A 13,797-nucleotide genomic window follows, 5' to 3' on the forward strand; every position below is an offset into this window, starting at 1 on the left:
AGCAAAGCACCGCGTGGGGCCCGCCTGGTGTGAGCAGACAGGGCTTCGTCCTTGCTGCCTGGCCCCGTCCTGAGGCCTGCTGGGGACGGTGGGAAAGGCACCCTCGCCGCCCATTCCGCCTCTCTCTGTGGGGCCTCTTCCAGCCTTCCTGAGTCTTCTCCAGAAGGACGAGGCTGTGCCGCCTTCGCCCAGGTGCCAGGCTCAGATCCAGGTCCGAAATGCCGCCACATCGGGAGGCCTTCTCCTCTCACGAGCCTTCTCCGGTCCTCAGAGCAGGACGGCTCCACGCCGGGGCCACTGCCTTGATCTGCCAGCGACACATGGGGCACTTTGCCGTGTCCCTGAAGACCCGCCAGGCGCAGTAGCTGTGAAGGTATCTGGGCAATAAAACCGAAAACAGGGGCCAGCAGGTGGCGTGGTGGTTAAAGTAGCTGACTGACCAGTTTAGGCCCAGGACCTAGTGGCTTACAAGCACGTGTGCACACTTGCCCAAAATCACAAAAGGAGTGAGAAATGGAGAACAGATTGTAGTGTGACCATGTCCCATGGTAAGAGGGTACTTTCTCAATTTTCCTTTTAAATTTCATTTGTTATTATTATTTTCCTGTTTGACCAGAGAGAGAGAGGGAAAGTGAGAAAGCACGCCGCCAGGTCCGGGACCTGAACCTCAGTCGGCCATGTGGGAGTCTAGTGCCCTTAACCACCACGGCAGCAGCCGGCCTTTGATTTCACTTTATAGATGAAGAAACTGAGGCTCACAGAAGTCAAGTCACATGCCCAAGGTTAAAGTACTGCGGGTGGCAGATGGGAATGTCCCCTGCAGAGTGAACGAAACCCTGGTGCCATGAAGCCCCACCCGCCCATCTGGATGGCCGCGCTGTGGGCAGAGGGCAGTGTGTGGAGGTGCCCGTCCTTACAGTTTGAGCACAGGAAGTTTGAACCCCCTTCACCTAGGGCTCTTTTCCAGGAGATGTCCCCATCGCAGGGCTGGGAGCTACAGCAAAGTAATGGGATGACTTGTCTTTGCCACCGAGACCCGCTGGGATGGCTCTCAGGCCAACTCCCGCCTTAGGTCCGGGCCAGAGCCTCGAGGCAGTTCCCCCGAATCAGGAGCAGCAAAGGCAAAGTCCGGCTGGGACTGGAGGCCCGGGAGCGGAGGACTGTCCTCTTCACGTCAGCTAAGGAGAGTCCAGGGGCCACGGCCGCAAGTCTGTTCAGTCCACCTGCAAGCCAAGGGTGTCCCTGGGCGGGGCAGACACCTACCCCCCAAAGCCCCAGCATCCCCACCAGCCCACAGCACCACCCGCTCCACCGTCTGCCGCAAGGGAGACACAGTCGTTGAGCGGTTCTTCAGGCCACCTTTATTGTGACAGCTCAGAAGCCGGCACGGAAACACACGGTGACAGCGGCGTGCTTTCTTGTGTTGAATCATCTTCAGGTGCATGGGCTCACCGGGCCTCGCAACCACCAGGAGAGGTAGGTAACCAGACCCACCTCGCGGGGACTTCCCAGAGCTGACCCAGTTCCCACAGGGGACTGTAAACGTCCCACCTAGACACGCCCCTGCTCTGGCCCAGGCTCCGCAGTACTGGGGTGGTGCAGGGCGTGCACAGGACACAGCAGATACCTTCGCTTCCTCGGCTAGGAAAGGGGTCCCGGACCACTCCCTTTCTGAGCAAAGCACCGCGTGGGGCCCGCCTGGTGTGAGCAGACAGGGCTTCGTCCTTGCTGCCTGGCCCCGTCCTGAGGCCTGCTGGGGACGGTGGGAAAGGCACCCTCGCCGCCCATTCCGCCTCTCTCTGTGGGGCCTCTTCCAGCCTTCCTGAGTCTTCTCCAGAAGGACGAGGCTGTGCCGCCTTCGCCCAGGTGCCAGGCTCAGATCCAGGTCCGAAATGCCGCCACATCGGGAGGCCTTCTCCTCTCACGAGCCTTCTCCGGTCCTCAGAGCAGGACGGCTCCACGCCGGGGCCACTGCCTTGATCTGCCAGCGACACATGGGGCACTTTGCCGTGTCCCTGAAGACCCGCCAGGCACAGTAGCTGCAGAAGTCAGTGTGGCCGCAGGGGACAAGGCAGGCGTTGGCAGTGTGGTGGAAGCAGATGGCACACTCCCTTCCCGGTGTGGCTGAGGACGGGGACACAAAGCGGGGCAGGCGTGTTATATGTACTCGTGATGCAAACAGGGCAGGGAGCTCTGCGGTCATGTTCTGAATGGTACCACCTTGGGAGAAAATGCTCATGACGTAATCACTCAGGAGGGGACCAGGTGTGTACATATATATACTAAAATTCTGATACAGGGAGAAGGAAAACAGCACCATCCCCACACATGCATATGTATATGTATATAACTACGTCTAAAAAATACTGGGTGGGGACCAGCAGTTGGCATAATGGCTATGTCGCTAGACTCCCACATAGCCAACCGCGGTTCAAGTCCTGGACCCGGTGGCTTAAAACTCACACTGGGTGCGTGTGTGTGCGTGCCCAGGATCCCGAGAGGAGAATGGAGGAGAAGGGATTGCAATGTGGTCATTCCTTCAGAAGGGTGATTTCTCACTTTCTGTCTCACTGTTTCTGTCTGTCTGTCTCTCTCTCTCTGGAGAGCACATATACCCCATAGCAAAAATCTCTAAAATAATAATTAATGATAATAATAATAATATGAAATAAGTTTTAAAAATAAAAATACTGGGTGGAACCCTACCTAAGAGGCAATGGATAGGATTTTTAATTTTACTTCCATCATTCTTTAATCTTTATTTCCATTTGACAATACTTTTCTTTTTAATTGCAAGAGGGTGCGTGCACTCACGAGAGAGAAAGAGAAAGAAGCCCCCAATGGGGCGCAACCTTTTGCAGTCCCTGCCCCTTTATTTCTCCAGCCCATCAAGATTCGGGACACCTACACACAAGTCTGGCATGTTTTCCAAGCCCCTAGGGCCAAAATTCAAATGTAGTTGGCCATGTGGGATCTGGCTCCCTTAACGAGACTACAGGACTGGCCCCATTTGACAAAGCTTTTACAATGAATGCGAATTGCTTTTTGCAAGAAAAAACCAACACCTTCTGCTCCTGAAGGTGCTCTGATAACGTGTGAAGTGAGTCAGTGTGGTAGAAGGCAGAGGCGTTGTGTTGCTCTTAGGTTTCTGGCAGGCAGAACGAACCAGCTTAGTCCAAAGCCTGTGAGAAATCCCACTGGGACTCAGGAAAGACATGACTGAGCAACTAAGCCTCAGGCCTCAGATCTCCCCTACCCCCTCCCAGTGCCAGGTGCTGGAGTCCCGGCGGGCCCTGGTGCTCACCTTCAGGCTCCTGCACAGCCTCCTCACTGGGGACCCATGGCGCTGCTGTGGGAAACAGGCTGGACGCAGGATCTAGGGCAGAGAGGGAAACTCAGGACCCTGGGAGCACACTCAGGGCTCCCATCCCCCCCTGGCCCTGCAGCACAGGGTCCGTCTTCTTTCTTTCCTGGGTGACAATGCTGGAGCTCCAGTTGACTTGAAGATCCTGTCCCAGCCAGTCCTTCCCTTGTCTAACCCGTTGAGAATTCCCAGGTCTGTATTCTTCCTCCTAGGCCACCCTTCCTTCTTATTTGTCCTCCTGCCACTGCCTGAGCTCAGACCCTCAGCATGGAACAAGTTTCCAAACCCAGATGTGCACCCACATCTCCAGGAGCAGGCAAGATGGCGGCACAGCTGAAAACACATGCACTATGGGGCGATCCCACAGGGGAGGTCCTAAGACCTACCCGTGCACCAGCGCCCAGGATCTGGGCTGGCTGAGGCTATGGGTGGATGGCGGGGTTGAGACCCCACTGGGGGTGCTGTCTCTCACTCACTCATGGAAAAGGTAAGCAGATAGACTTAAAGAATTTTTTTTTTTTTTTCAAGAAGCAGGGAAAACCTTGGTGCTTGAGCCCACCCCAGACCTGTCAAATCAGGCCATCCCGGAGTGAAGTTCTAGCAGCTACAGCAAATTAATTTTAAAACAAATTTGTGGACCAGCTCGTGGTGTGGTGGTTAAGGCAGCTGGAGTCCATATGGCAGACTGCACAGTTCAAGTCCCAGATCCAGCAGCTCGAGAAACACAACAGGCACACATGCATGCATGCCCAGAATCCTGAGAGGAGGGAGAGACGGAGGAGAAGGGACTGCATCGTGACATTCCCCCATGGAGGTGCCTTCACACTTTCTGTGTCTCCAGTGAGCACACGTGCCTTCTGGCCACGTTAAAAACTAAAACAAATTTGCCCGAGGGGTGGAGGAAACGGGGTATGGATCACCCGCTCAAGAAAGCCAATATTGGGGTTTCATTCGTAGACAGACTTCTGTGTTTTGCTTTTTGTTTTGCTTTGGTTTTTGCCCTAGGACGCTTGCACTTACCAGAGAGAGACAGAGACACTGAGAGAGAAAGTGAGAAATCACACCCTGGGGGGTGGCCATACTGCAATCCCTTCTCCTCCCGTTACCTGTCAGGATGTGGGGCATGCGCACACACGTACCTGGTGTGATTTTCAAGCTGCTGGGTCTGGGACTCAAACTGCAGTCAGCCATGTGGGAGTCCAGAACCTTAGCCACCACGCCACCTGCTGGCCCCTCCTGTACCTTTGGTCCTCACACTTGTGTTCCCTTTGCTTGCCATCTGTGTTTCTAGAGAACTCCTACTTAGACTGCAAAACCCAGCCCAAATGTCTTCCTTTGTGAAAGGTGATCAGATGTTTGGGGGCCGGTCATGTCCTCTTACTGTCTCGGGGCAAGGCTCCCCACCCTGTGACTGGATCCGGGCCAGCTGAGTCTCCAGGCCCTCCTTCATAGCTAACACCAGGCAGGGCTGATGGAGTAACTGACCAAAGGGAAGCTTATCCCACCGCCTCTGGATCGGGGTGGGGTGCCAGCAGAGTCTCCGTCTCCCCCCACGTCCCCACCTCCGGGGTGTGCCACGGATTGCCTCACCCAGTATCTCGATGGCCTTGGTGGTCCCGTATACGTCCATCACAGCCCAGAGCGGAGCACCCATGCGCACACCCTTGCGCAGCAGGAACTGGCGGCCTGCGTTGACCTTGGCGAAGAGCTGGCCACGGCGGTTCACCCAGAAGCGCACCACGTCCCCAGCGCGGGCGCAGCCCTCCGGCAGCACTGCCGCCCACGTGGGGCTCTGCTGCTCCAGGTCCGGACACATGAAGGGCGGAAGACTGGGCGCAGACACGTGCGCAGGGTCCAGGCGTGTGAAGCCCACACGGAGGCCACCGCACCAGCCGCCCTCCTGCTGCAGCATGCGCAGCGCCACGCGCTCGCCCGGGGCCACCGGCCTCTGGCTGAACACGATGCCGTCGTGGAACGTGGCGCGCCTGCGCGCAGTGCACTCATGCGCGTCCAGATGCACCTGCGCGCCTTTGGCCTCGGCGTGGAAGCGAAGTGCCTCTAAGGGTGCACTGGTATCTGTAGAGACGGTGTATAGAGGGTGTCAATGTGGCACGCCCATTCACCACCCGCTCCCAGGTCCACCTCTGGAACGCCTACACTCTGGGCCTCCTTGACCTCCCCTGGGAGACCAGTGCTGCCTCCCTTAGCTCCCTGGAGTCATCTGAATCCCACCCCCGCCTGAACTGCCCTGGACTGTTAGAGCCCAGTGAGGAATCCACCTTGCACACTGGGTCTGGGTTCCCACCAGGAACCTCCCCAACCAAGCCTGTTTCCCTCCCTTAGGAATGCTGGGGAACCTGAAGGAGTGGTCACCTGTTTGTTCTCTGCCTGTGCTTGAACCAGGTAATGGTTATTATTGTTAAAAAGAGCAGGCTAGGGACCAGCAGATGGCATAGTGGCTATGTCGCTGGACTCCCATGTATCGACCATGGTTCGAGTCCCGGACCCAGTGGCTTAAACTCATGCTGGGCACGTGTGCGTGCCCAAGATCCCGAAAGGAGAAGGGACTGCTGCATGGCCATCCTCCCGGGGGGGGGGGGGGGTTTTGCCGCTTTCTTGTCTCTCTCTCTGTCTTCCTGGTGAGCACACGGGCCCTATAGCAAAAACCTCTCCATTAAAAACAAACAAACAAACAAAACGCTATGCACATATTCCATGCATGCACCTAGAAGGCAGTGGGCAGGCTCGCTAACAGTGGCTGGGGCAGGAGGGCCACGTGGGCGCTGTCTTCCTCCTTGTCTGAGGTCTCCTTTTCCCACAGGGAACCTTGGGAAGGCCACACCCCCAGGGAGGGGTGGTCTTTCTGTTCCTGGGAGAGAATGGAGGCCAGCGCTCTCCACCAAGAGGGGCTCTAGGCCGGCCACCTTGGAACCCCGGGCTGGGTCCGCCAGGCCCAAGAGTGGGCTTTGAAGCCAGGGGACTTTCCGCCGGACTCCAACAAGCAGAGGAAGGAAAGCTCCTTGCTGGGCAGCTCTCCATTTTAAGCCCGAGGTCTGGAGGAAGCTGGTGGAGCTTCCTGCCCCAGAATCTCCCTCAGCCAGCTCCTGGGCCCCTCTTCCTCCTGCTCCTCCCCTCTCGCCCCTGCCCTTCCTGGGCTGGGGACTGAGGTTGGTGGATTGCTGGCTGTTGAAAATGAAACTGAGATGAACTCAATCCGAGGTTGAGCCAGAGCCCCAGCCGGCCTAGAAGAGCCAGGTTCCTCCCCTCCCCGATCTGTGGCCTTCCCTGGCAGCTCTCTGACCTCACACATGCTGTAGCATTCCAGCATGGCACAGGGAGGGCGCGGAGGACACCCTGAGGCTCAAGGAGTCTATCCCTGACTGCCACAGGCCACAGGTAAGCCGATCTGAAATGCCCTTACCTGAAGCCTTAGGGTCCCCCTGGCTTTGGGGCCTCTGAGTGAGCCCTCACAGAGCCACGTACGAGGTGTCCCTGCCCTCCTGTCCCCTCCTGAAATGCCCTCATCTTCTCTTCCCATCGGACAGGCGTGCCCAGACTCCCTGTTCCCCAAGGGTGTAGGTAAGCCGGGAGCATCTCTGAGCACAATTTGGGCTGGTGCCAGTGGGGGCACCCTGACATCCGTGACTCTATCCTCCTGCTCACTGCTGAGTCACTGAGGCTCCCAGAATGCTGTGAGGAGGGCAGATGCAGGTGGCCCCAGATCCTGGTCCCTGCTGCCAGGCCCGCTGCCGACCTAGGTGGGCCTGTCCTGCCAAGGCCTGGAGTCTCTGGGCACCTGCCTGGGCTCCTGAATGCAGCGGTCACCGCCCACCTGGCCAGGCATCAGTTCAGGGTGAGGGGGCAGGCGGGAGCTCCTGGTGTAACCAGCCCAACCCCAGGAGGGAGAAGGCCACCTCCTCACTCAGCTAGGCCACTGCCCAGCCCTGAGGTGAGGACTAGAGTGAAGACCTGGCTGGACTCGGTAAGGGACCAGGGCAATGGCTCTGGACGATGGTGGGTGCTGGAGACGTCTCCACTCACCACCACATCCAATCCTGCCGCACCCCGAGAGGCAGAAGAGAACCCTGTGGCCAGCGGGTGAGCAGGCAGCCTTGGCATTCCAGCATGGCACAGGGAGGGCGCGGAGGACACCCTGAGGCTCAAGGAGTCTATCCCTGACTGCCACAGGCCACAGGTAAGCCGATCTGAAATGCCCTTACCTGAAGCCTTAGGGTCCCCCTGGCTTTGGGGCCTCTGAGTGAGCCCTCACAGAGCCACGTACGAGGTGTCCCTGCCCTCCTGTCCCCTCCTGAAATGCCCTCATCTTCTCTTCCCATCGGACAGGCGTGCCCAGACTCCCTGTTCCCCAAGGGTGTAGGTAAGCCGGGAGCATCTCTGAGCACAATTTGGGCTGGTGCCAGTGGGGGCACCCTGACATCCGTGACTCTATCCTCCTGCTCACTGCTGAGTCACTGAGGCTCCCAGAATGCTGTGAGGAGGGCAGATGCAGGTGGCCCCAGATCCTGGTCCCTGCTGCCAGGCCCGCTGCCGACCTAGGTGGGCCTGTCCTGCCAAGGCCTGGAGTCTCTGGGCACCTGCCTGGGCTCCTGAATGCAGCGGTCACCGCCCACCTGGCCAGGCATCAGTTCAGGGTGAGGGGGCAGGCGGGAGCTCCTGGTGTAACCAGCCCAACCCCAGGAGGGAGAAGGCCACCTCCTCACTCAGCTAGGCCACTGCCCAGCCCTGAGGTGAGGACTAGAGTGAAGACCTGGCTGGACTCGGTAAGGGACCAGGGCAATGGCTCTGGACGATGGTGGGTGCTGGAGACGTCTCCACTCACCACCACATCCAATCCTGCCGCACCCCGAGAGGCAGAAGAGACCCCTGTGGCCAGCGGGTGAGCAGCCAGCCTTGGCCGCATGGCAGTCGGGGCAGAGCTAGGGGGAGAGGGGCTGCCCCAGCCTCATCTAAGGCAGCCCCCATAGGGAAGTGGCCCCATCATTGTGCTCAGCTCCTCGGGCCTAGGTGGGAGCCAGCGGGGTTGAGCTGGCCTTGACTGTGGGTGGAGCTTCCACCGTGACTCCAGGGCTGATGTGGGACAGAGGCTGACTCCGCCGCTCTGGGGCGAGGGGCGAGCCCACTGCCCTGTCCACTTCCTGGAGGAAGGTGGGACCTAGCTGGCTGGGAGGCAGTCCACAGAGGAGAAGGAATGCCTGGGAACGGTCTTGTAGGCACGAGTCCCCAGGCAGGATAGGGAGGCCCTGGGGATCCCAGCAGAAGCAGGCCTTGCCCTGGACAGGAGCTCGAGTGTGCAAAGCTCACCCCTCCACATCTCAGCAGCCTTCCCGTAGCCCCTGGAGCTGCGCTCTCATGTCACCACAGCTAGAGGAGGGGCCAGGGGACACAAGCCCGCTGAGTGCCCTTCTCTGCTGCTCACCAGCGCGCTGCCCTATCTCAGGCAGCCCTCGGCAACGGCCTGAAAGCAGCTCTTGGAAGGCACCATGGTTGGTAAGGAAGAGCCGGCTCCCTGGGCCAGGCCTCTGCACACGCACTCTCCCATGTGGTCGCATGGTCGTGTGGCCATGTGGTCATGGTGGCTGTTTACTGTGCAGGGCCAACCCCTGCCCCTCGTCCTGCCAGCCCGGTGAAGGCCTGCCGGACTGGCCCATTCACTGCACAGGAGTCAGCTACCATGGTTGGAGCTGAGGGGCCGGTGTCCCCTGCACTCTGACTAGCTCCTCCCACGTGGCCTACAAGTGGCCCTCCCACCTGTGATCCAGGCAGGCAGGTCCCACCCAACCCTGAGTGCAGACGTGGGTACAGACCAAGCATGATGCTCCAAGCAGGCTGTCCCCAGCCGGCTGGGCAGCCACAAGGCTCAGAGCACCCTCACACTTACGGGTGGCCGTTCTTATTACTCAGCTCCGTTTCCAGGCAGGTACTGCGGCTCAGAGCCTCAGAGTGACTTGCCTGGGGTGGGGGGAACCCTCCCCAGAGACCTGCCAGTCCCTAGCTCTCCACTGCCACAGGGGGCAGGGCCGTGTGCCCAACTTGACCACAGGAACCCACCCTGGCTGCCAGGAAACTCAGGGAACTCAGGACCTTCTGGATGTCTCCACCCTGGGCAGGTGGAGTCAAGTTACAGAACCTTTGCAGCCAGGGAGGCCGGTTAGAACGTGAACTAGGGCCTCGCCCAGCACCCAGCCCAGCGCCTAGCACCCAGCCCAGCGCCCAGCACACAGTCCTCGTCACCTCCATCCCCGCAGCCACCACCCATGGGACACTTAGGGCCTCTTTCACTCCTCCTGCCACCCCGTGGGGGACTCTCAGAGCTTCGGGAGGCTTCACAAGTCATTTGGTCCTTGCAGCCAGAAATGGGGGATCCTGGGCCCAGCTCTGGCCCTCATACCCTGGAGCTGCCTCCATTATGGCATGTCATTGCGCCGCCTGGAGGGCGAACACAGCTGCTGCGGCGACCGAACTCTGCCTGCAGCCTGCTGCAGTGTTGAGCCTGCAGTGCCAACCAGTGGCCACGGCTCCAAGCACGGGCTCCTGGCTCTTTGCTTGGAGAGTAGTTCAAGGCATGCAGCCCTAATACCAGGGGTAACAAACCTACCCCTGGTTCTCTGAGCCAGTGGGTGGCATGGCAGCTTGGGTGCTGGACTCCCACATGGCCAGCTACAGTTCGAGTCCCAGACCTGGCGGCTTGTTTTCTCAGTTTCCCCCTCTGTCTCTTTCTGGTCAAGTTAAAAAAAAATGAATAATAATAGAGACTAGCAGGTGGCATAATGGTTATGTCTTTGGACTCTCATGTAGTTGACCATGGTGCAAGTCCCAGGCCGAGTGGCTTTAAAGCTCACACCAGGCGTGTGTACAGTGTGTGCCCAAAATCCCAAGAAGAGAATGAAGGAGAAGGGATTGCATTGTGGCCATCCCCCCTTGGGAGGTGATTTTTTTCTGTTTCTCTATCTGTCTGGCAAGCACATGTCCCCTAAAGCAGAAATCTCTCTCTAAAAAATAGTAATAAGAATAATAAAATTAAATAAATTATTCTTAAAAAAAGATAGGAACCTGATTCTCCACGTCCCTGCCACTGAGGGATGCCTGGGACCCCAGGTGAGGCTCACAGCCCACCTTTCATCCGTGCAGTCTGCCAGGCCTGCACGCTGGCAGGGTGAGCTGCATTGTGCCCAGGGACAGACTGACTTGACCAAGGTCCCACAGCTCGACCTGGCAGAGCTGGGACCCCTTGGCCACTGGGCCCCTTAAACTCTACCCTGTTGCCCAGGGGCAACTTTGCACAGGCTCTGAGAGGCTGGCAGCTCTCGGGGCATCCCGTCATTGCCTTTGCCGGGCTCCTGACCTCACCTCTACCTGCTGGAACTCCTACCCTGCGGCGACACTGAGCCCCACAACTTTCACTCCCATGCAGGGACCAAGCACAGGGCTGCAGAAGGTCTCCTTACCGGCCTTGGAGCACAGCTGGGCACCCATCAGCCTGGGGTCCTGGGACACAGGTCTGGACGGAGTCGTCTGGAGAGGGACAGGAGACAGGTTTCCAGGGACTCAGCAGGTCTCCTTTTTATGGGCCAGGGATTGGTTACAGGGTTGATGATTAACAATGTTGCTGTCACGGGTTGCTATATCCAGGGAATTTCCTGATGACTCTTCCGCTCACTGCAGCCTTGCTGCAGCTGGCTGGCCTGAGCGAAGGAAGCGGGGACTGGGAACAGGGCCCAGCAAGGTCTTAGGGTAGCTGCTGTCTTACCTCTGACCAGCCCTGCGCCAGCTGTGCGCTCTAATCACCAAGGCACGTTAATAAGTACCTGTGCCCAGCCCTGTCCCCAAAGGCTCTGGTTCCATGGACCTGGAGCGGGGCCCGAGAGTCTGTAGTGTGGAAAAGCATCCCAGCCAGCCCTGGTAGCACAGGCTGCAGCGCGCCTAACCGCTGGGCCGGGACCCACGTGGCCACCATGCACATTAAAATCTCAGACTCTGGGGCCAGCAGGAAGTATGGTGGTTAAGGCACTGGATGCCCACAGGGCTGACCACAGTTCGAATCCTGGACCTGGTGACTTACTTTCTCACTTTCCCCCTCTCTCTCCCTGGCCAAATTAAAATATAGTAATAATTAATAAGATTACGTAAACAATTCTTTTAAAAAAGAAAATCATGCCGGGCATGTATGTATGTCCCAAAATCCCAAGAGGAGAGTGGAGGAGAAAGGATTACGTGGCCGTCTCCCCGAGTGGATTTCTCACTTTCCTTCTCTCTACGCCTCTCCTCTCAGGTCAGCGCACAGAGAAACGTAAAAACCAGAACGAAAACTCTGACCCAGTTAGCCTGAGACACGCCAGGCCCACTGCGCGGCCCCCAGGAGCTGATGCGCCGGAGGGCTGGAGGAGGCCAGGCGTGACCAGTTTCGGTGGAAGGTGCGTCTCTCCTTTTCCCTTTTTTTTCTTCTTTCTCTTTCCTTTTTAATCTGCCAGAGGGCATGTGTGCTCACTGGAGAGAGAGAGAAAGCGAGAAAGCACCCTCGGGGGCATGGCCACGCCACAATACCTTCTTCGTCCTCCTCTCAGGATTTTGGGCATGTACTCACATGCACCTGGGGTATTTTTCAAGCCATTAGGTCCAGGACTGAACTGTGCAGTTGGCCGCGGGGGATCCAGATGCCACCACAATGCCACCAGCTGACTTCTTTTAAAATAAACAAAAATGATAGGGCCAGCAGGCGGAGTAGTGGTTAAGGCACTGGACTCCCACATGGCCAACTGTGGTTCAAGTCCTGGACCTGGTATCTTGAAAATCACTCCTGGCATGTGTGTGCGTGCCCAAAATCCTAGAGGAGAATGGAGAAGAAGGGGTTGTGGTGTGGCCATCTCCCTGGGGGGTGATTTCTCACTTTTCTTCTCACTATCTCTGTCCTACTCTGGCAAGCACACATGCCCTATGGCAAAAACCTTTTAAAAAATTATTAAAAATTTTTAAAAAATTACTGTAGGGCATATGTGCATGCCAGACAGAGATAGAGAAAGAGAACGAGGAAGCGCCCCCAGGAGATGGCCACGCTGCAGCCCCTCCTCCACTCTTTTCTTGGGATTTTAGGCACCCATGCCCACGTGCCCAGGTTCTCACTGTTTCCCTCCTCCTGCCTCAGCTTCCCAAGTAGCTGGGACTACAGACCCACGTGACTGTGTCCAGCTTTCAGAGTGAACCAGGAATTGAACTTGAGACCTCCACGTGGCTTCGCCACGCAGCAGCATCTACCAGCACGCAGGACCTGAGGGTGGGCCTCCTTATGTGCAGTCAGAGTGGAGACTTGCTGCTCCGACCTGAGCTGCCAGAAGGCACTTAATCCCTGGTGCCGAGGAGGATCGAAGCGAACCAGCTGCATCCCAGGATCTGTGAGGTCGGCCTGCCCCAGGTGTCCAGCAGAGAAGAGGGGCCAGCCAGGCAGAAGGGCGAGGGTTGACTGTTCCCCCAGCCTTGCTGGAGCTGGAATTCCACTTTCCAAAATCCACCAGGAAAGGTGAACAGCCCTTGGGGAGGTCCTGGCAAAGCCCTGGCTCTCCATGTTCAGCAAGGATCTTCTGCCCCTCCGATTTCTGTTAGGGAGACCGAGGCTCACGGAGGGAACATGGCTTGCTCTCACCAAGACGTCTCTCACTGCAACATGCACACAAATCTCATGGGGATCTTGTTAAGATACATGTCGTCCGGGCCTAGCAGATGGTGTAGTGGTTATATCGCTGGACTCCCACATGACTGGCCATGGTTCAAGTCCTGGACCCTGTGGCTTGAAATTCACACTGAATGTGTGTGCGTGTGTGTGTGCCCAAGATCCTGGGAGGAGAATGAAGGAGAAGGGGTTGTGGCGTGGCCATCCTCCTGGGGGGTGGTGGGGGTGATTTCTCACTTTCCCTCTCACTGTCTGTCTTCCCCCTCTCCACCCACAAGTGCACATGCCCGAAGGCAAAAACCTCTACAGGAAGGGAAAAAACATACAGGGGTCTAGGAAGGGCTGGAGCCATGCCCGGGACCCCGCTTCTATAACGAGGTGGTTCTGTGGGCCGCACCTTAGAGGACAAGGCTCTAGGTAGGTTTGGAGACGCGTGAGTACCCCAGCCCTTAACCCCTAGAACAAGGCCACAGACAAGGAAGGGTATCCCTGAATGTCCCTTTGAGACAGGAGAAAGCTAGCAAGCAGAAGCAGGTAAGGGGGCTGGAGCATCTGCCCTTGTGGCTAGATACAAAAAAAAAGAAAAAAGAAAAAGGGCAGAAAATGCCCTGGCAGGTAATGCAGGGGGTTAGTGGGGCAGGTCTAGCTGGCTAAGTCCTGTGTGACATAGCCAGATGCGGGCCTGGCCACATTTGATAGAGCCAATGAGATGAGAACTATCGGTGGGCCCAGCCAATAACCGCGGTGAAAA

The 13,797-nt window shown here is 57.6% G+C and overlaps 1 protein-coding gene and 1 long non-coding RNA gene across 2 annotated transcripts; one reads left to right on the forward strand and one right to left on the reverse strand.

The window, feature by feature from the left end:
- Window positions 1-1,340: 1,340 nt before the first annotated feature.
- NEURL3 (neuralized E3 ubiquitin protein ligase 3) lies at window positions 1,341-10,930 on the reverse strand. The gene is made up of 4 exons (XM_006166560.3): window positions 10,831-10,930; window positions 4,955-5,440; window positions 3,305-3,376; window positions 1,341-2,124 (listed from the first exon to the last, which is right to left on the reverse strand). The coding sequence occupies exons 1-4, from the start codon at window positions 10,856-10,858 to the stop codon at window positions 1,922-1,924; spliced, it is 789 nt and encodes a 262-aa protein (XP_006166622.1). The 5' UTR covers window positions 10,859-10,930; the 3' UTR covers window positions 1,341-1,921.
- LOC102501822 (uncharacterized) lies at window positions 7,480-13,154 on the forward strand. The gene is made up of 3 exons (XR_337113.3): window positions 7,480-7,559; window positions 11,655-11,796; window positions 12,525-13,154. It is a non-coding gene; the product is annotated as an uncharacterized LOC102501822 (long non-coding RNA).
- The last annotated feature ends 643 nt before the right edge of the window (window positions 13,155-13,797 follow it).

Source organism: Tupaia chinensis, unplaced genomic scaffold (assembly GCF_000334495.1).
Source record: "Tupaia chinensis unplaced genomic scaffold, TupChi_1.0 Scaffold144276_1, whole genome shotgun sequence".
Lineage (NCBI taxonomy): Eukaryota > Metazoa > Chordata > Mammalia > Scandentia > Tupaiidae > Tupaia > Tupaia belangeri.

Coding starts and splice junctions, on each gene's coding strand:
- NEURL3 (XM_006166560.3), bottom strand. CDS start 10,858: ATGGGTGCCCAGCTGTGCTCCAAGGCCG. Junction 5,441..10,830: donor CCAGCTGTGCTCCAAGGCCG/GTAAGGAGACCT, acceptor CCGTCTCTACAG/ATACCAGTGCACCCTTAGAG. Junction 3,377..4,954: donor CAAGGCCATCGAGATACTGG/GTGAGGCAATCC, acceptor TCTCTGCCCTAG/ATCCTGCGTCCAGCCTGTTT.